Raw genomic sequence first — 22,122 nt, 5'->3', positions numbered from 1 at the left:
ACTGGATCTCTTCTATGGTTACATTGTCCAGCACTGGTTGCCAGGACCTTCCCGGACAACCACCGTGATTTGGAGTGTGACATGGGCTCTCTGAGCTGCTGCCAGCCCTGGGTGGGTGGTCACCCCACAGCAGCCCTGAGGCTGTGTACCACTCGCTGGGGAATGGTGTGTGCTTTGCCCTGGAAAGTGGATTAAAGAAAAATAATCACCCTCAGCATTTGGAGATTATTTATGCTTTAAAAAAAAAAAATCTCCATTTCTTCCCAAGGGTCCCAGCTCAGCCTCTAGGGATAGCGATGTGTTCAGTGCACCCATACCCTGAGCAGACAGCTGGTCCATCATCATATGCATAGATGTTAACACGAAGGAGGACTTTACTTTCAAAGGAAAACATCAACTGTTGAGTTTCCTCCCTGTGCCTTCTGACGGCTTCTGATGTGACACATCTCTCCCATATCACAGAAGCTTCTGTGGCCCCTACGCATGCCTTGGGAGTGCCGCTGTGCCCTTCATCACCACGTCCCTGCGCCCTTCCCCCTGTGTGCCTGCACCGTGGGGCCCCAGGCAGCCCGCAGAGGGAGAGGCGGGAGATCGCTCATTTAAGTACCTGAGATGTTGCTGTGCACATCGGTCCCGTTGGCAACGTCTCTGGGCAGCCCCTTTCTGATGTGTCCTGCACCGAGTGAGGCAGTCCCGGGCCCAGCAGCATCACTCCAGGCAAAGCTCAGGCAGCTCCAGGGCAGCAGGCAAAGGATGATGCATTTCCCGAACCTTTGTCCCGTCATGGTTTGGGGAAGCACAACACCATTGGGCGCCTGGCCGCCCCGAGTGCCTGCGGTTTCCCTTTGCGTCTGAGCAGGAGTCAGCTGGGCTCTTAGTGCATTAAGCTCTGAGCACTCCTAGCACTGCCAGCCGTGCTCTGGCCACTCGGCTCCAGAGCCCCGCGGAGAAAGAAAACGGGTGTGGGAAAGGGAGTGAGAAACAGCAAACCCGTAGGATCCATTCTTTACAGCCCCCTCTTGCAGGGACTGGCTGTTAACCTCTTTCCAGGTGCTGGAGCTGCACATCAGGAACCCTCCTCCTTCTCTTCCTCCTCTACCTGCCAAAATCCATGCTCGAGCTCACTGCTGAGACTCTTGAGCTGCAGACCCTCCTGTGCTCGTCTCTTCCTTCATGCCAGAACGTAGGGCTAGTTTTCTGTGGAGTGGGATATGAGCCATGGGAATCAAAAGGGTATCATAGCAGCAATTCTGCCAGCTTTGCCACTATGGGAACTGCAGAGAGATCTGCTTTTCCTTTTCCTTTTCTCTGCTTGGCATCTCTCTGCTGTCATTTCAGACTCTGATTATTTTATGATGTTTTAAAGCTGGAGGGGCTGTAGTAGCAACCAGCTCTTGCCTCCTGGAATGTAGGTTGCTCCTACCTGCCCCTACTTGCCTGGTCACTTGTGTACACCCATGAAGAGAAAAGACGCTGCACGTTGCCGGAGAGCTTGAGAGCAAGATGTTTTGGAGCAGGCAATGCCTTTGTGCCAAGGCTCTCCCCAGAAGCCAGTACATCAGCTGTGTGACCAGCAGGACTTTGGGGTGACTTTTGGAGCATCCCCTGCTGTGGCATCCCCTTCCTTGCATCCCCTGGAGCTCCCCTGCGGGTGTCCTTTGCCCCTCCTGTACTGCATCCTTGCCTGTCCTGGGCCAACCTAGAACTTCCTGCAGGAATGAGGATTAGAGGCTGTTATTCACTAGTAGCATTGGCACAAATACAGCTGTGCAGGGAGATAGGTCAGTTTTTGTTCATTTCTCTTTTTATATCTGTGGCCTTTAGCTGTAGCCCGTGTACTTGGCTGCCTGTGGCTGCCCCGGTGGGTTCTGAGGGGGGGAAATGTTACTTTGGATGTGTGAGCAGCTTCTATTTCTAAAACCCAAGAGTGGTCTTAGTGTGCTTTACATCTTAGTGTGCTTTACTGTAGTGCATAAAGGAGAAATAAAAATGTCAGACAGGATCAAGCTCTTGTCACATCCCATCCCAACACAGGCATGCAGATGAGGGTGTCTGCAGAGTGGAAGGGAGTTGTGGGGCCAGGCAGTGGCCGGACCTTGCTTGCCTTCCTCCCCAGCACTGGGACCTGCCCTTGCTCCCACTTGAGGTAGTTCAGCAGTACTCTGGCCTCCTTGCACTTGCAGAGAGGTTTCTTGTCACCTCCATGGGACTTGGCACGTGGGAATGCCTTAATCCTGGCCTGTTTGTCCATCCATCTCTCAGACAGTCCTTTGTTTGGTTTTGGTTGGGCTGGTACTTCTGCACTTCTCTCCAAGGGATTTACTTGATTTCAAAATAAACCTGTTTCAACCTCCCATGACTCATAATGATCTGGCTCAGAAACTACTTTAATTTCTTCACTTTTCTGGTTAATCCTTCTTAAACAGTGACCTTTCCTTGGCTCCCCCTGGAGAGCAGACCAAGGAGGTATGTTCCTCCTTGGCTCAGTGAATACTAGTGGTTTCTTGGGGGGTTTTGGTTTTTTATTTTTTTCTTTTTTTCCATCTGACTGCAGGGATTTTGCAATGTGCAAATGTGGGTTTTGCTTCTGCAATGAAGGTAACAGCTTTGAGGCAGACTGGGCTGTGTGACAGTGTAACACTGACGGTGGAAGAGCCTGCCTTGGGGCATGCCCTGGGTGCAAACCCTGTCATCTCCTGGCAGCCAGGAGCTGGAGCGCAGGCAGCCCCCTGGGCTCTGGGAACACACCTGTCCAGTTGGACAGGACCGACCCTGAAGTGGTCTCTCTGTTGAGCCTGAGCCTGGAATCTGTGTACCTTCTCCTGCTGGGGCTTAGGAGCTGGTCCCTCTGCTGCCGATGGCTGGAGGACAGTGGGAAGAGCCTAAGGCAGAGTCCCTCCCCGCTGCTGGGTGTGTCCCTGCTAAATAGCTGGGGACTGAGCACATGCCAAAAGCGTGGCCTTCAGCAGGGGCCGGCAGCAGTAAGCTTTGTCACATGTGTGCCAGGGAATGAACAGGCTCAGCAAAACCCTCGGGACACGATAACCACGCTTGTGCTCAAAATGCTGAGTAGATGACATGGATTAACCCTTTGCTAATGCTCTTAAGAGCTAGTCCTGGGACTGAGGGAGATAAAGGGGCTTATTATTACAAAATCAGTATCCTGCTGGAGTGGGATTTCAGTGCTGTTCCCAGTTCCTGCTTTCCAGAGGCAGACATCTGCATCAAGCAGGAGAGCTGGGCACTAGAGCAGGGCACCAGGCTGATCCTGCAGGGAGTGATCCTGGGCTCAGGAGAGGAGCCTGTCCATGCCTCAGGTCAGCAAGCCCTTTCCTTGTGAGGAAGGCTAAGAGGAAGGAGGAGCTAGTGGGGAAGCTGTCATGGCCATGAGGCTGCAGCTGTCCTAGCTCCACGGTCTTGGCTGGGGTTGTCCACCTTTCCGGTATATTCCCTGTGGGTGATCTCCTTCAGGGGCAGCTTCTCCATCACAGCAGCCTGTAAGGCAAAGCTCAGCTGATGGTTTTCAGAGCTAATTCAAGTATCTCTTGTGTTTGCACTCATATCTCCCTGCTGTCTGATAGGGCCGTACTGAGGGGTAGAGCTTTCCTGAGGCACAGTGGCATTTCCCCCTACCTTCTCTTGTGCCCCTTTGAACCTTTTAAATCTCCCCTCTGCAGAAGTGCCCCTCTCACACACTCCCACTACTGAACTCTGAACTACAGAGAAGTTGTGGATGCCCAGAGAAATTGTGAATGCTCCATCCCAGGAAGTGTTCAAGGGGTTTGAAGCAACCTGGTCTAGTGAAAGGTGCCCCTGTCCATGGCAGGGGGCTTGGAACTAGGTGACCCTTAAGGTCCCTTCCAGCTGAAACTACTCTAAGATTCAATGAACACACAGGTACTAATTTCAAGTCAGTGACCATGGGTATCCTCCTTCCTTGCAGAAGGTTTTGCAGACAGAAGGACATAGAGGTGTTTTGTAACTAAATTAGTAATTGCAAGTCACTTGCTTAGCTCTCTTGCTAGTCCATCCTTTGTGCAAACCAGCCAGGGCTAGAGCTGTGGAAGAACAAACTGTTCTCCAGAAAGATGATTGCAGTCTTTGGTGTTTTGTTGGAGTTTTTTTTCACAAAGTCTCTAAGACATGCCTCTTCTATACTGCACTGCTTTTATTTCATAGCCCTGAGTTCCCTTTAGACACACCTTTATTCAACTCCAGTAGCTGGAATTCAGTGCCACAGGTCTGTGAGAGCACTGTGGATGAACCTGCTCTCTCAGCAAGGGCCTTGGCACAACTCAGTAAATCTGCACCTCCCCGGGTTACATGTGCACAGCCCCGCATGGAGGGAAGCCTCTCCTTCAGCTTTAGACATCTTCATCTGTGCCAGTCACTCCTGGTTGGTTCATAATTTGGGAAAGAATATGGTGCTAATAACATCAAGGTTGTGGGTTCAATCCCCATATGGGCCATTTACTTAAAAGTTAGACTTGATGCTGCTTGTGGGTCCCTTCTAATTCAGAATATTCTGTGAAGCTGTGAATCCATCCCACTTGGGACTCCAATTTCAAGGTGCACTGGAAGTTTTAGGGGTACCCACTGAAGGCAAAGGGAGCTCCTGTATCAGTGCCTGCACTGCAGTTGCTTAAAGTCAGAGGGAGGATTTTCAGGCACCAAACCTGCCTGTAGCCACTGGTAGTGGATAAATCTGCCAGCATGCTCAGATTTATCACCACACAGATCTTTTAAGGATGGTGTGAGGCAGGTACTTGCCACATCTATATCAACCAGTAGGGCCTTGGAAGTTGCCACGCTGGTGTCACCCCAACTGCAGTTAGGCAATCTAAGGAGTGAGGGAGACTTCTTGACTGTGGAGGCACAACCAGGGACAGTTTAGGTTTGCATCTCAGGGTGACATTACAGGTTGATTCATTATGGAATATGCCCTGGAGGAAGACTTAGAGGGAGGAATGTAGCATAAGAGAGAAAAATGGCCCTGTCAGGAGAGTTGGGATACATATGGTCCAGGCACTCCTTGTGGAGACAGGAGACTTGGGATCAAGCCTGAGTATTTGCACTTTGTCTCCCATGTTCCTAAGCTTGTCCTTGATTAGCTGCTTTTAACAGATAAGTCTCCATGTGTTTATGCCCCTGAGAGGCATAAACTGAGCCAGCTTTTACTGTCACGAGCAGCTGGCCAGATCATTTGACTGATAGCAAGAGATATGCCAGGCACACAAGTCTAAAGGCACTCTGTATTATATTTTTTTGTTATCTTTCCTAAAACATTATGAATAACTTGAAAAGGGTATACCTGCCCATTTATACTTAAAAGTCATTTGTACAATGAGTAGGCTGTTGTCAATAATCATTAGTTCACAACATTGCTGTTCAAACATGCGTTTTTGGTAATTGAATAACTCCTTGTTCTGAAAAACCTCACAATTTAGTAATTTATTGCTAATCCTGTTATATATACTTAAATATGCACCTAAATGTGCATATATACGTTATGTATACAAACATTTGCCTGTACACAGAGACTTCCTACTTTTCTTGCTTATTTCGGAAGGCAGGATATTCCAGGCTGGAGCATTTCACATGGACCACATAAATTTCTACTTTGACATGTACATTGTACTATTTCATAACCTTCATCTAGATTCCAGATTATTAACCTGTTGGCCAGAGGCTGGTATTGTTAAACTTTTCATTCCTAACAGGCCTACTCTAATGTTCAGGCTTTTGGCTATGTAGGACTTACTTCTTGTGTTTTTCATTAAAATCTACAAACTCAGTACTCTAAGAAGTGCATTTTTTGCACTGCAGGATTTCCCGGGAGGGCAAACAGGTTTTCTGCTGAGCTTTTCTTGAGAAAAAGGATTGTTGTTGTTGTTGTTATTATTTTGTTCTTCTCATCCTGTTCACTTAATTCTATTTGTGTGGGCAGTTTCACATGCTAGTCTAGATGACACAGGTGTTGTTATGCACCCATGCCTTTGGGATGTTACACCAGTTTATACAACTTGTTTAAGAAGCCCTGGTTACTGAGTACCTGGGTCTCATCTGAAAACAAGGTTATGGCAGGACTGAGGAGTCATTGAACAGATGCTGGGCTGAAATTAGGAGGTAGGAGACTTTCTTTAATGGGAGGTTGCATAAAAATTTACTGGGAAGATAGACTAGCCCCGGAGGAATACTGTGCTGTGTCTAGAACTAGATGATCTTTAAGGTCCCTTCCAACCCAACTCATTCTATGAGTCTATGATTCTATGATCTTCCAGGTCTCTTCTAATGCGAACCATCCTATGGTTCAATGATTTTGATGTCTTTGAATTTATCTGTCCAGCAGGTCGTAACTTCACTCAGTGTTTAGGGCGATGTTGTCCTATCTGTAATGCAGTCCTGGTCTCAAGAGAAGATCTGAGAATACCAAAGCTCTGTAGAAGAAGTAGGGGCTGGGATTTATTTCAGTTCCACTGCATCCTTTGTGGAAACCAGATGTTGCCAATGGCTGGTCACTAAGTGTGGGTGATGACATGCCCCTCTCTGAAGGAGTTTTTTGCAACTGGTCTGGGAAGCTCACTGCCTTAGGAAGCCATTAAATTAAACAGAATTTAATCTAAGTAGGGGAGGGGTGGGGTGTCCGGAATGGTTTGATGGAGCATTAATACCATTTGCTAATTGTTAAGAAAAGGGTAACTATGCTTTGGGCCATCTGATGGTCGTGAGCTAGGATCCTTAGCTGCATGGGGATAATCAGATGACCTGAAGTAATCTTTTTTCAGTCTTATGTTTTCTGTACCTGTCTGGTGTCATGTTCTGATGACTTGTGTGAAAGGAGGAGCCGCTGCCTGAGCATTCCAGGAGTCACACACGCACACCCACCCCTCACCCAAGACTATAACAGCTGAGACCAAAGTCATTTCACAGTGAGCAGCTCCATGAGCCAATGGGTGTCCCTTTACACACACACACACACACACACACACACACACACACACACGTGCTCTCAGGTGCACTTCCTCCTCATTCAGGCTCAACCATAGGTTTCCCACAACAGAGTTGCAGGCATCAGAATTTATAAAAATAAAGAATTTAACAGAATGGTACAGCAACAGGTCAGCTTGAGCTGAATGCCTTCAGAGAGGGACCATGAACAAAGAAATCCCCAGGCAATTATATGCTTAAGATTGCATACCTGCCCTTCATATGCTCTTAATGCACTTTTTTAGTCCAATGGTGATTTTTGGTCTGTGTCTTCTAATATCTTATTGGATTCCTTCTCTGTCTTCATGCAGGCAGGCCATTGCCTAATTTTATTGAGTTGATGGTTGTAGCATCTTTATCTTCTGTTTTGCATTTCTTGTGCACCTGTTCTCTGGCAGAACATGGGGAACTAAAAAAGTGTTAGACTCAGGATAAATATTACAACTAAAGCATCAGGGTATTACCAATATTTTTCTCATACTAAAGACAAAACACAGCACTGTACCAGTTACTAGGAAAATTAACTGTTTTCAGCCAAAAGCATATGTCAGTGAAAGTCCACAGCTTGTGCGCCAAGGCTTCTGTAAATCTAGCTACTCATGCTAAGCAAGTAAAGCTAAGCAAACAGCATTCTAAATCACACAGTATTACAACTATGACTCATTCTATTTAAAACTTATTTAAGCTAAACAACTAATATATCTCAACACGTGATCGTTGATTGCTGCCATAAATAAATTCACAGAAAAGCTTCATTCTTTTCAGGCTGTAATAGGAGTACCCCACAAGATGACAGTGTTTGTACTTAAGCCAAAATACACAGTTGTTTACATATGAAGGAAGTGAAACTATCTAATAATTGAATTTCCCAAAGGTGATGACAAAGATCTTTAAACAGGCCCGACCCACACAAAAAAATGCAAGTTGCTCTTGAAACAGTAATGAAGCAACAATTTCCAAGGCTGTGCAGGATGCCTCTGATATCCTCTAGCATCCTTACCTATGGATGAAGTTTTTTCTGTCGTGAGGTACTGATTAACTCATTCCAGGGAAGGGCTGCTTCCCAGTTTGATGTGAATGCCGGTCCTCTAATCAGCCGGAGGAGTTGCTTATCTAAGCCAAAGAAAAGGAAATGCTTCTGCGATACAGCTCACATGAATAGCTAGGACTGAGCGCTGTTTGGGTCCTGAAATCCAGCTTCTGCATCTTCTCACCCTGTTTCTTTTAGAGTGGTTTTGACTGGACGGAGTGGGAATTTGGGAGGCTTTCCTCTTCTGACTGGTTCTTTTTCAAGGCAGTCGGTGAAGGCAAGTGGAAGGCATGACCCCCTCCTCAGACAAAGATCTCAACGGGCTAGATAACCCCAGCTTTGTGGTGAGTCTGCTCTCTGAAGGGGAATTCTTGCATAAACAGGTGCAAGCCCTGTGAAAGGAGAAGAAAGGGAAAGCCGGGGGCTCGGGCTGCTGCAATAATTCTGGTGTGTGCTTAACTTCTGTCTTGGCTCTTACTGACAAGAATCTTATTGACAGGAATGATTTCCTCACTACAGCCTCTGCTGCTGCTGCAGACCCAGCATACTTTCTACTCTCTGGCACTCTTTTAACTTCTTTACTCTCCATTATTTCTAAAATGATAATGTAGATGAATGGCAGTGCAAGTGTATCTGTACTGAAAAGCAAGTGAGCTTCTGGCTGTGTTCCTGGGTAAAGCATTTTATGTATTAATTAGAAAAATTATAATAGAAATTTAGCCTAGTAAATACCGTGTTTCTTTGTCTTCTGGACCTATTTCCAGTGAGGCGAATTGTCAGAAAGGTGGGTGAAGAAGGGATTTGGGTGTCAGCTGTGGAGGGCACCCTGGAGAATTGTAGCAGTGTAGTAAAAGCTGTAAATGATGTACCAGTGCAGGGGTGTGGGGTGCACTGAGAATGCTGCTAGCTATAACAGCCATGAAGCAAGGTCCTGGGGCGTGGAAGCCCCTTTCCTATCCCACAGCAGGGGTCACCTCCATTAGAAACTAAAAACTTTGCTTATTTCCTGTCAGCAGGTGTGAAGGAGTGGGGTCCTGCAACCATCTCACTACCTTGGTACAGACCACCTGTCTATGCTACCTTGGAGGAAGCATTTAACCTCCTAGTGTACAAATCACACATTTCTTGGGTAGTCCTCAGTGAGTTTGCTATGTGCAGTGAAGGTGTTGTGCCAGCTGTAAGCAGAGCCTCAGGGAAGTGCTCAGAGCCAGTCAGAGTTTTCTTTCCTTATTTTTAACAGGCTCTCAATTTCAATTTGTTCTTCCGTAACACATATCAGACTTGTGAATTCTTATGGTCTGAATCATCCTAAAGAAGGTAGAAGACAAAGGTCTTTTACCTGTGGTTCAAGCAGTTCAGTTCCTGACTGCCTTCCTGATGCACTTATTTAAGATGCAATTGAGGGCCCTTGTGCTGTGTCTGGAGCCTGAGGCACATGGAAGATGTACTGGTCCCCTGAATTCATGGGAGCAGCTGGGCTGAGAACCCCCAATAGTGGTTTCCCTTCCCTGCTCCAGACTTCTCCTGCTTTGTCCTCCTGACAGCATCTCAGCATCACAGGCTGGCTGAGGTCAGAATGCAACTCTGGAGGTCACCTTCTCCAAACCCCCTGCTCAAGCAGGGTTGCCCAGAGCCAGCTGCCTAGGACTGTGTCTAAACAGTTTTTAATATCTCTAAGGGTGGAGAATCCACAACCTCTCTAAGCAACCTGTGTAGTGTTTGGTCACTGTCACAGCAAAATAACGTTTTTTGATTTTAAGATGATACCTCCTGCATTTTGGTTTGAGTCCCTGTCTCATCCTGTTATCTCCACTCCATTCTTTTCCTGCTGAGCCCTGCTTGCTCCCCTCCAGCTCCTGGGTAGGGTCAGGCCCTCATGTGATGATCATGCAGGGCTGTTACTGGCACAGGCTCTGCCTGGCTGGAATATGCCTCCTGGTTAATACGGGGAAAATTGCAATGAAAAGAAAAGAGCTTACTGCTGTCTGCCTAGCTTAGCATTTGTCTACCTGTGGTGTTACTCAGGAGTTGTCCACAAATAACCCCATGCATGGGCAGTCTTAAGTACCTTGCTGTACATTTGTTAATCCATGGCTCAGGCTCTCTTGTTCTGAAATGAAAATGTCTGCACAGGGAGTTATTAAGGAACACCTTTTGCTCTTGAAGTTCATGCTCGAGTCCCGTTTGAATTAACTCTGCTGTCACCTATCTATTTTGAAGTATTTGTAATGCTCCCGGTTTGCCTAGGCTGGATAAATACATTATGTTGTTAAAGAGGCTTCTCCACCCTAGGTATCCCATAGCAGAGTCTCGGGCTTTGAGTTGATTAAGGTAGTTTATTTGAGTGGTACTGCAGTAGAAACAGCTTGAGCTGCATGCCTCTGGGGAGGGACCTTGAACAAAGAAATTAATGAGCAATTATACCCTTACAACCTGAGTTTCCCACCCCTCACACAACAGTTCAGATCAATAACAATATTAGGGTCTGGAGTCCTAGGGATTACACGACCTGTTTTCAGCAGCGTGATCTAAAATGGGACTTTGGAGGCTCAGCCAAGAGAATGGAAACCTGGAGGTGTCAGGCAAATGAATTTGGTGTTAATCTGCCACACCTGCAAAATTTACAACAGAACGCAACATTAATTTTATCCCCGTTCCCTGACCACAGCACTACCTGTTTGCCTCCATCAGTAGGTAGGCCAGGAGTGTTTCTGCAGACACTTTGCTGTGTTGGGCATTTTGGTGTCTTCGTGTTCCCACAGGACTTGGATAAAAAAACAAAAAGAAGTTTGGTGCAGGCAAACTGGTTGAGCTTCTCCAGACAGCAGGTTTCTGTCCCTGCGTGACAGAGCAGGGCATGTCAGCCCAGAAAAGCCCTCTGCTGCCAGCATGCTGAGGACTTGCTGGTTGGAGATGGGTTGATGAAACAAATGCTTTGGGATCTTAATTAGCTTTTGCATCTGGCTCTAAGTGTTGCAGTTTCCCAGGCAGCCTCTCTCCACCCCACTCGTGTGAGTGTGTGTGCGCACAGGGGTCAGGGTGGGCTGGAAGGAGGAGTGAACAACCAGGAGCATTTACTTAACTTAAAAGCTGTTGCAAATGAAGCAAAGCCCTACTTTGCTTTCCTTGGCAAAGTGCACCTTTATGTAAGTAAACTCTGCAAGGCATACAGCTCCCTGGGAAGTCCTGGGGCTTCTGGCTGCCTGGGAGGAGACCGAGCCTTCCTGGGTAGCAATTTCAGTCAGCTCCTTTGGCATGGATGCTTGGATTTCCCATCTACTGGTGTCTCTGTGTTTCACTCAGTTCCTCTGTAGGAGCAGGGTTTTCTAATAAGACAAAAGGCAGGTGTCTTTATCAAGGTGGAACACTGGTAAGGGTGAGCATAAGGAGATTGGAAGGAGAAGACCAAGGAAGTGAAATATAAAATGTGTTTCTACTCAGTAATTAGTGGCAGCCAGGTGTTTTAGCTTATTTCATCAAAAATGCTGTTTGGGTGGAACTGCTGGGAGGGAGAGAGACCAGAGGACAGTGCAGCTTTCACTGATGAACCCACTGCACACTCTTTTCTTGGTTGCAGTTTCTTCATCCTTAGCTAGATTTTAATGATACTAATGCACTTTGTCCAGATGTCCCTTTGAGATTGAGACACCCTCTACTGTTTCTTGAGGCCTAGACACACTAGTGCATACAAAAATTTTCCATATGTGTTTTGTGCCTCTATTTTAATTTCCCCTCCATAATATTATTTTTTTTAATATTGTGGCATTGTTGAAAGCTACATAGGAGGTGTTCCTGCCGGATGTGGAGTGTAGCTGCAAGAGAGGCAGCTGCTGGGCATCTGCAGGGCCGGGCTGTGGCTAACAAAGTGTTTCTCCTGTTGTCCAGGATGAAGATGGGAGCCACTGCTGTTCCTCATCAGCTTGTGCTGCCTGGGGCCCAGAGGAAGGTGGGGGCACTGGCCCCAGTGGGATCAAGCTTGGCTACACTGTCATAGATGTGCCTCCCTGGTATCTGTGCATCCTGCTGGGCATTCAGGTGAGATGGGGAAGAAGGTGGAGGCTGGGAGTAGGTAAAAGTTACATGGCTGTTCAGCCAGTTGATTGGGGTGAAACCTGAATTTGGGAGTGCTTTACCTTCACTGGTCTTGACTGGAGCTGTGAGGGTGGATCTCAGTGAGCTCAAGTCCTTTGGTCCACATCCTGAGCACTGAGTGTTATCATTGTGCCCACAGCTACACTGCACCCTTTGAAGTGTAAATGGTCAGGCAGAGTCCTGGGGCCGGGTGTCATATAGTTAATACAAACATGTTGGGTACCTTGGCTGAAGGTAGCCAAATGCTTCTGAACTTCAGCCTTCCCATGGCAACAAAACCTCAGCAGAAAGGCACACACTGTTTTGGCTGGTCTGTGCCCAGGTGTGTTAAATGACCCAGTGCCACCAATGCCATGCCCAGGTAGGGAGCCTGGGGGAAAAAGAGACCTCAGAGTCATTAAGATAATGATGGACTGTGCTTGGAGGTTGGTAGAATTTTGTACTTTGTTTCCTTAAAGGGAAATCTAGAGTGCATCAACCCAACACATCTGCATCATAATTTTAATAAAACATGCTTCTAATGAATACAGTGAGTTTCTGAGTGCCACCAGTTCCACCACTGCAGTCCTGTGCTCCAAAGTGAGAGTGACCAAAAAAGGTTAATAATTAAAACAAAAAGAAGTGTGAAAAATTATTTTCAGATTTAGTCATTAACTACAGGTCATTGTAGAAATATGTCTGTGACTCTTCTAACAAATACAAGGCCAAATTCTTCCATTCTTTGGCACTCACTTTTTATGGTTATCCGTAACTGCACTGTGAGAAAAGCTACTGAGGGCAAAGAACATGTAGCTCCAAATTCCCAACTTTTTACGTCATCCTTTGTGGTGTAAATAAGACGGACTGAAATATTTGCATTCACTTTGCCTGATTGCTCTCTCCCTGTACCTTGGGATGTCCCCAGCTTCCTGGAAAACTATGTCCAACAGCTTTGTCTGCAGGTGCTGGGGATAAACTGGTTGTGTCTGACAGTGGCCAGAGCACTACAACAAGTCTTTGGACATGTAAAGGAGGAGACATTTCAGCGGGTGCATTGCAATTCTTGTAGGTGCTTTGGAACAGCCCCTAACAGAGCATTAAAGCTGCCAAAAAAAAAAAGAGAGAGAATGGGTAATACTGGTATTGCCCAAGCACAAATCTGTGAGTTCTCTCAACAACATGGTAATAATATAGAGCCAGTTCTGTGTCCTTCTTCACCCAGTCTTTCTCTGTGGCTCCTAGCACTTCTTGACAGCCATGGGAGGTCTTGTAGCCGTCCCGCTGATCCTGTCCGAAGGGCTTTGCCTCCAGCATGATCTACTGACCCAGAGCCACCTGATCAGCACCATCTTCTTTGTCTCAGGAATTTGCACCCTGCTGCAAGTCCTCTTTGGAGTCAGGTAGGCCAAATGCAAGAACTGGGAATGTGAGCAATTACTGTGTGCTAGGCCATCACCTTGTTGTAAAGTTTATCAGTGAGAGTTGTTTGTTACCCTTGGGCAATCAGGGCCCATGCCAAAGCACCATGAAACTGCTGAGAGCTTTACAGGGCTACCTTGCTGTTCTGAATTTTGCATCTCCTGATACTTCATATACCTTTTGTCGGGCCTTTAAGGAATCTGTCCTCAAAATAATAGAGCATTGCAACATGCAGTAAAAAGTACCTGCTTGCTCCTTACTCCAGCAATCCTCCAGATAAGGCAGGAGCCTTCTGATTTGGACCCAGGGTCAAGAGAGCACAGATTCTACAGGAAACTCTAGGGGAGGGGATAATTAGGAGAAATTGAAGTCCACCTGCCACCACTTAGGGATGAGCTCAGCAGCACATCTTGTTAGGTGGTGCCACTTCCCATGCTCAGGGATTTGTGGCATAAAGGTAAATCCTTTGCTGGTGGGCAGCCAGCAGTGAGGTGAGCATGGAGTTGCCATTCAGTACCCAGAAAATGAAGCATTTAATGAGAGAGATGACTGTAAGTATTCCCTCTTTCCAGAAAGACCCTGTATCTTTGCTGACCTTGAAAAATTTCTTCTGTTCCCCTTGTCATAACTCTGGGCTTCCTCTCTCCTTCCACAGGCTGTTTTTAACTCCAGTATGGTGGGAACCTGTGTTTGTTGCTTTAAAGACAAAAATTACACATTCTTTGGCTTCTGAATCTGAAGGACTCTGGTTCAAACTTCTGCCATCAAATCACTGGTCAACTGTCAGCTCCACAAAATGTTTTTACCCCTTCTGCTTAATTCACTACTGAAACTTTTCTATCTCTGTCTTAAGAAGTGTCTGTAGACAAACTTCCTGGAGGGTGCTCCCCTCCTACATTGTTACAGGATTAGTGGAGGAAGGAGGGGCACCCTGACCACAAAAAACAGAGAAACTGGTTCTTCAGCTAAATTAAGGCTGGGATGCGTGACCATTGCTGCTGGTGCAAATCAGGAGTTCTGTGTTCTCCCAGGCACCCTCCAAATGCCTCGGTGAATTCCTGAGAGCTGTGATGTCCCCTGGTCTATGGGTAGCTGAGGATGAAAGAGGAGCAGGGAGCCTCTCTCTCCCATGGCTGAATAGCTAATTGAGGTACTATAGATCAAATTAAATGGTAAGGAGTTGTTCCCATGGGATAAACTTGAATGGCTTCTGCCGTGCTGAGGGTACAGTTGCCTTGTTGCTGACCCCAGCTATAAGGCATGAGGATATTCATGATGCAATAGCCAAGGGAGAAGCTGACCCACTGCAACCTGCAGCTCAGTCATGTTACACAGCATGAAAAAGCAGCAGGGGGTCCCAGACAGTCACCAGAGACACTATCAGAGACTTCTGAGGGGAGACACAGGTCACTTGCCGTTGTGGTGAGCCTTGCTTAGTAAATGCTTGGACATCATGTATTGATTATCAAAACATAATATTGCCTTCCCTAATTCTGCAGCTTTCCCTCTTGCAAACCCCATAGAAAAGAGTTCAGTGTGCCCCATAAGCATCACTTTGGCACCCCATTTTCCTCTGAGCCTACCCATGTCAACACTGAGCCCACCCATGCCAACACTGGCTGTGAAATAGCTTAAGGACCAACACTGCAGGAACTATAAATCTATTGTTAGATTCTAAGTCATGACCCTGAGCCTTCTCTGGTTTTTTTTGTTTGTTTCTTGTGCCTTGCCCAGCAAAATTATTTCAAAGCTTTGACAGTGCTTCAGTTGTGCATGACTGATAAAAATATTTGTTTTAGGTGACAGAGACACGGTGCTGTTACAGCTGCGCCATCTCTTGTTTTCAAGAACTGTAGAAATGTCTCTGTTTCAGGGAAAGCTGTGCAAAATCACTCACATGAATTGCAAATTGCTGTCCCATGGCTTGTCTGAGCAGGTGCCATGAGAGCTCCTGGCACAAGGAGAGGTTGCTTTGGGGTTCCTCCTAGGGGTGCTTCCTATACGGAGGAAACACAGGCACCTTGGAGGTTTCCCTTGGCTGTTTCAGGACTGCTGTGCCAGCCCTCAGGCAGCTTAGGATTTTTCAAGCACACTAGAGGAATGGTTAAAAAAACTTGCTCTGCAATGGGGGCAAAATTGTGTGGGGCTTTGAGGAGCCAGTCAGGCCTTTTAGGTCTCTGTCTTCATTTCTTTGAGCATGGAAAGAGAAGAGGCTGGTGTAGCTCAAAGGAGCATTGCTTTGCTGTATAAATCTCTGCATGAAGCTGGTGCTGAGCTCCTCTGCAGATGCAAGCTCCTTGCCAGCCTGAGGGATTCCCAGAGGGAAAGATACTCTAAGCCAGGAGACATGTGGTGTGGGGGGAGAGCCATGGTCTCATCCAGTCAGTGCCCACAGACCCCTCCATGCAGGTTTTCTTTCTAGTTTCAGTGGAAATGCAGAAGAGGAATTGGCATTAAAACCCTGGTACTAAAAGCCAAGTCACATTTTCTATCACCCTCAGACAGGATCATTGTGACATGGAAAATAGTTAGTGCATGTCCTTGTGTTCATGAGCAGACTGTGAAGAAAACCGAAACAGCCAAAGGGGACAGAGGAAGCAACTGGATATTGGCAAGAGTGATGCTGAGCTTTTCTTCAGTGTCTCACCATCTTTATTCCTTGGTGGTTTTCCCTCCTCCAGATTTTTCCTTTGGTTTTTCTACTCTGTGCAGGTCTGTGGTCTCATTGGCCATTAGGAGGACTGCTTTTTCCTTAACAAAGGGTAGCAGGGTTGGACTGTAGCACCGATGTGCCCCTCCTTTGCTGGTATTTGAACCTCAGCTCTTCCCCCATGTCACTGCTCTTGCATGCAATGGGCAGTAATTCCTACCCATGGTCAGTGATGGTGACCTGCCACAACATTTCAAAAGATAATGTCAGAGGCCATGGACAGACTGATTTTTAAATTTATTTAGCTTTCCTTTCTCTCACCCACATGGAGCTGAGTTTCTATCATTCTCACTTGTCATTTTTTCCCTCTGCTCTCCTTCTAGGCTGCCTATTATTCAAGGAGGGACTTTCACATTCCTGGCCCCCACCTTGGCAATGCTGTCTCTTCCCACTTGGAAGTGTCCTGCCTGGACACAGAATGCCACCCTGGTCAATGCCTCTTCACCAGAATTTGTCCAAGTCTGGCAGACACGGATGCGAGAGGTATATTACCTTTTCAGTGCCACCTGCTTTGTATCAGGGCTGTTTGCTTTCAGTAAAGTGCCTGACCATGTCATGACCACCACAGCTGGAGAAACTTCTATCCCCAATGAACCTTGGCCCTCATGCTGTTGCAGCTTCCTAAGCATCAAAAAAGCTGCTGAACAGGGGACATGCAGGCTTCCTCATGTGATTTATGGTCCCTGCAGTCTCCACTGGTCCAGTCAGATCCGTTCTGTGTGAAGCATGGTTAGCCTTGAAGAAGCAAGGGAGGGAAAATATTTTCAAGGAAAGAACCCTGTCTGAGCACAGGAAACCTAGTTTAAAAAAAAAAAAAAGCAAGGCAAAACCTACTGTAAATATTAAGGAAAAGGGCATTCTTAGGTAATCAGAAGGGAGGAGGAATGCCTTATTCTACATTGATTGCCTTTATCAGAGCAAGTGACTAAATTTGCCTCTATTGATCCATTTGTTGGTGTGCTTTCCAAACCACTTGGAAAGTGTTGAAAGCTCACAAAGGATTTTGCTGTGCAGCACAGGTTGCTCTCTACTGATACACATAAATTTATCACAAGGGCATGGCTGACATCTCCTTTCATTCACCCAGCCCCTGTGTTTCTCTTCCTTTTGGAGCTGGGGAAAGGAAGGTGCTCAGCACCACAGATGTCCCAACCTGGGCTTATCACCAAATCTGAGAAGGCAGAGAGCAGCCTCACCCCTGCCTGAAGCTGACATTTCAGAATGTAATTGCTGGCTCCTTGTCAGTGATTGTCAAACACTGGGAAGTTCAGGGTGATAAATGTGTTCCCAGAGCGAAACTGATACTCTGGAAAATAAAGAGGCTGTAATGAGTCACTTGCCCCACCAGTGTGCTGAAGAGACCCAAGCCCTTCCCAAAAGGGAGATCAGTAGAGACCATGGCCCTGCTCCTGTTTTTGGGCAAGAGCTTTTCCCCTGCCTTGGACGAGGAGGCAGGAGAGTGCAGGGCAGGTGGTGCATGCTTGGGTGGCCCAAGAGGATGGGGAGGAGGTGATCTCTGGAACAAAATTAGCCCTGGTGAGGACTAAATCCATCAGCCAAAGAGGCAGTTGCTGTGCTGCTGCTTTGGTGGTCCTTCCCACATGTAATTCTCAGCCAGGTTTTACTGTTGTCAGCAGGAGGCCTCTATGCCAGTCTGTCACTGGAGACTGAGCCTGGCTCTCATGCTGGATTTGCACTAACATGAAGAAAAGGCTCAACAGCTGGAGCTCCTTCCAACCTCTGTTTTTATCCTCCATTTTCCTAGGTGCAAGGAACTATCATTGTAGCTTCCTGCTTTCAAATCTTCGTTGGATTTTCTGGCCTGATTGGATTTCTGATGAGGTTCATCGGCCCCCTGACGATTGCCCCCACCATCACCTTGGTTGCACTACCTCTGTTTGAGTCAGCTGGGGATATGGCTGGGCAGCACTGGGGTGTAGCATTCATGTAAGTCTCACATCTCTGTGGGAAAGCTGAGAGTACACAAATCACCTGCCTCTAATATGAAACCAAGTGTCGCCGTCTGTACTGGAATTCCCCTGGGTTCAAGGTTTATTTGTTGAGCACTGACATGTGACAGGCTTGTGCAAGGCAGCCACGTGGCATAGTCATTCTCCTCCAACCCCCAGAAGGCTAAAGCCCTCAGCAACACAGCAAAACCCAAAAATGAGTTAAAACCCCTGATTTTTGTGAAAAGCCAAAGTTCATAGGTCAGTAGAGATACAAGCCTTTCCCACATGTGTGCAGTCTCTGTCACAGTTGTCTACACACACTGTCTTACACACCCGTTATTTAAGTTGAAAAGACATCCTAAAATGACAAAGTTGAGCACTCAGAGTTAGGTATTCTATGTTGAAATAGCTGGTGCTTTATATATTGTCTTCACATGAATAGGAGGAATTGTTCTCTCCAGAGAGGGCCTGGGGGGCTCTGGAAAGGTCTATTTGCACATGTAGCTTTGCAGCAGTGAGTGCTCTTGCAGGGACATTTGTGTGCCTGCCCTTGTGCACGAGTGTAGACTGCAGCAGAATTTCCTTGGTATTTCAGAAATGAGTTAAAAAAGGAGAAATGCCACTGTGTGGTTGCCTTGCAGACTTGGCACCTTCAGCTCCCTAATTTAGACTTCAGCATGGGATAGCATGCAACAGGAGTAAGTTGTTAACTTCTCTGTGGGCTCCCATTATTTACTGGTGCTTTCAGAGCTGATTTTGAGGACTCGAGACACAGGCTTGATTGTAGCCCTTGAAAGACAGCACGCTGTTGGGAGGACATGCTCCAGTACACTTCTCTCCTGGTCTCTTCTCCTCCCTGCACCTGCCCTCCCAGACCCCAAAAGCCACCCCTCTTTTCCACCCCCAGTTCCTCACCTATCTGGTCTCTTCTACCAGCACCCTATACAATTCCAAGCCCTGCTCAAAACCTAGCTGTCTTTTCACCAGTGTTTCTCCCATCATATCCCTGGCTTGTTGTCCTGTTCTCCAGCTCTGGTGATTTGTCCTAACCCCTTTGCTTAGCCAGTGTGAATTTTCCTCTTCAAACTGTATGTCCTTGCCTGGACTATCTCCTTTCTCTGCTGCTCTTCTCCAGCCACTAGCTCCTAAGCTCAGATTCATGCTTGACTCTTCGCCCAACTGTGCCACTCCATTAATGGGGTCCCAGTCCTTCAGCCTGTGTCCCTACTCTCAGCCCAAGTCCCCTTTTCTGTCCTGTTCCTTTGTGTCCCATCTTCTACCTGTGATAATCCCAATCCATTCTTTCCTGACTCAGACACCTTAGCCCCAGCCTGGTCATTGTGCTCTGAGCCATCCCAGATGTGTCCTCTTTTGCTGCCTTCTCCATACTCTGTGGATGTCATTAGTGAAAGAGGGAGAGCAGGGATGGAGAAAGAGGAAAACAGGAGCCATGTGGTCTCAGGCCTGTGTTCAGCCCCACCACATCCCAGAGTTCTTGTGATGGAAGGTCCCCATTGTTGCCACAAGAAACTCCTCTAGTGTGTGGTGACTTACTCGCTGGTGATGGTGCACATACAGTTAATCACTGGGCAAGGCCTGGACATACTCAGAAGGCTCAGAATCTTTATGGTCTGCAAATGCGAAAGCCTGAGATGTTTCTGCTGACTGCTTGGGACCTGGAGTCATTGTTGCAGACTGAGCATACCTGAGCAGATTTTTGTGAGAAACATCAATATCCTTTTCCCCAAAGAACAAGTTCTACTAAATCTCAGATTTCTGCTCCAGGTCATAAGGAGATCTTGTTACTGCTCAAGGCAAAATGACTTTTCCATGCAGGCTATATGCTATGTCTATTTCCTGAACGTCACTCTTTGAAATAGGTTTGATATATATTTTTCCAAAAATATTTGGCCTGAGGCAGATGTTTCCCATGGAAATTTTCATCCTGAATGGGTAAAGTTAGGTAGAACTATAAGCAACTGAAAATAGAGTTTGCTACTAGATTGTGTCAGGCAACCTGAATAATAAGCAGTGACACCTCCCTGAGACAGATGAGGGTTCTGCAGTGAGTTGTAAGGCTGCTGAGCACCTTTGTTCATGCAAATGCACAAAATGTGTGCTCACACAGTCTGCCTGGGCTCTGTAGCATTAGAAACCATGAATGGGAACCAGTTCCTCCTCAGACTTTCTGCCTCCAGTTATCCAGTGCTTTGAATTCTGATGGATAGATAACCTCTGGCTGTATGTTGTGGAGTGTCTTTGCAGAGAACCGAGGACAGCATTTTCTTTGCACTGTTGGAATTCTGCCTGTCCCTGAATATTGCACCTACAGTTCGTCAGCTTTTCACATGTGGAAAACACTGTCAGTGCACTTCAGCTGGTACAACTGATTTCTCACCAAATCCTATCCAGATTAATTCACTCAATGTACAAAATTTAGATTCGTTATAAAATAATGAGGAGCCCTTCAGAGGCCTGGCTAACACAGGAAATGTCCATGGTCTTCTACCAGCTCAGCAACTGAAATGGAATGCCCAGTCCCTGACCTTCTCTCCATATGTGGTAGCCTCCAGCTTCATCTGGTTGGCCTTTCTGGGTAAAAGGCATGGGGGGCAGGCTGTGAGTGCACCCAGATGTGCTGCTGTTCACAGATGTGTCCTACACAAGGGATGGGAGAGGAGCTGCACCTGCAGTTACGTCCACCAGCATGAGCCCCAGGTGCTGCTGGGGGCACATGGGAGTACCTTGCCTTGGAGGGCCCCTCCATCATGCAGCCCTTGCAGACATAGGGCCGTGCTCTCCCCTTCTCGGCTGGCTGGGAGGGCTCTGTGGGCACCATGTACAGCCCCACAGTCCCACTACGTTTTTTTCTTTTGAAACAGGGATTTGCACAGCCAAACCAAATCCTTTTCTTTTACTCTGTGTCACAGGATCTTTTTGCCCCTTGAAAAGCAGCATAGGTAAACCTAAAATCAGGAAACAATAAATCCTGTATTTCTAGTGTATCTGAATTACACAGGCAGGACCTGAACCTTGCATGTCTGTCAGGTCTTTCTTTTACTTTAGGAATAATTTTTAACCTTTCTGCAACTGTGTCATACTCATTGATGCGCTACCTGGGGTGTCAGTCTTGAAATAATAAGGAGAAAAGATATAATTGCAAATGTGCAGGAGCTATCAGTAGATTATGATGGAAAGCTTGTTCCACCTCTGGCTTGGTGAAGTGGGGAGCCACCCTCTGCTGCTGAGAGCCTGTTTTTATGGGTCCTCTGAAGTCCTGGGCTCTTGGGTAGCAGGTCTTCACTTAATGTGGGGACAGCAGCTGGGCACCCACTTCATTTATGGTCTCATTTTCCCTCTTTCTAGGACTATTTTTTTCATAGTTCTGTTCTCTCAGTACCTGAAAAATGTCGCTGTGCCACTGCCATCTTACCAGAGAGGCAAGAAGTTCCACTTCTCTCCAATCTACCTCTTCCAGATCTTCCCGGTAGGTTGGGGTTCCTGGATACCGGGGGATTGTGATGGGGGGACTGGCCTCACCCACCACGGGCTGCCTGGGCTCTTTCCACTCGTGTCCAGATGAGTTAGCACTTCCCAGCCGAGCCTGGGTGGCAAGGCGCAGAGGGGAAAAGGTTCCCCATGGCCTTGATCATTGGGAGGGAGGGAGGGAGAGAAGAAGGAAGGGCCACCAGGAGCCCCTGCTGCGTCTTTGCCTCCATTCCGTGTGCAGGGAAAAGGGTCGGGCAGGGAGACACCTTGTCCACTCCAGCCGTGCTGAAGACGCAGCCTTACTCTAACCAGACCCCACTGGTGCTTGTGATGGGCAGGTGCTGCTGGGGCTCTCCCTGAGCTGGCTGCTCTGCTACGCGCTGACAGTGACCAGCGTCCTCCCTGCGGCCCCCACTGCCTACGGCCACCAGGCCCGGACAGACACCCGTGGGGACGTTCTGTCA

General features: G+C 47.3%; 1 protein-coding gene across 1 annotated transcript in view; it reads left to right on the top strand.

The window, feature by feature from the left end:
• Positions 1 to 5,308: 5,308 nt before the first annotated feature.
• Positions 5,309 to 22,122, top strand: part of LOC103618277 (solute carrier family 23 member 1-like) — a 25,411-nt gene continuing 8,597 nt past the window's right edge. The window contains exons 1-7 of the mRNA XM_008636662.2: positions 5,309 to 8,361; positions 11,903 to 12,052; positions 13,331 to 13,488; positions 16,541 to 16,700; positions 17,983 to 18,164; positions 21,536 to 21,656; positions 21,997 to 22,118. Of these exons, the coding sequence (XP_008634884.1) occupies positions 8,308 to 8,361; positions 11,903 to 12,052; positions 13,331 to 13,488; positions 16,541 to 16,700; positions 17,983 to 18,164; positions 21,536 to 21,656; positions 21,997 to 22,118 (947 nt within the window). The 5' untranslated portion in view covers positions 5,309 to 8,307. The remainder of the gene's footprint in view (positions 8,362 to 11,902; positions 12,053 to 13,330; positions 13,489 to 16,540; positions 16,701 to 17,982; positions 18,165 to 21,535; positions 21,657 to 21,996; positions 22,119 to 22,122) is intronic.

Source organism: Corvus brachyrhynchos, unplaced genomic scaffold (assembly GCF_000691975.1).
Source record: "Corvus brachyrhynchos isolate BGI_N302 unplaced genomic scaffold, ASM69197v1 scaffold56, whole genome shotgun sequence".
Lineage (NCBI taxonomy): Eukaryota > Metazoa > Chordata > Aves > Passeriformes > Corvidae > Corvus > Corvus brachyrhynchos.
The sequence above is the reverse complement of the archived record's forward strand: the minus strand, read 5'-3'. Positions and strand labels throughout refer to the sequence as shown.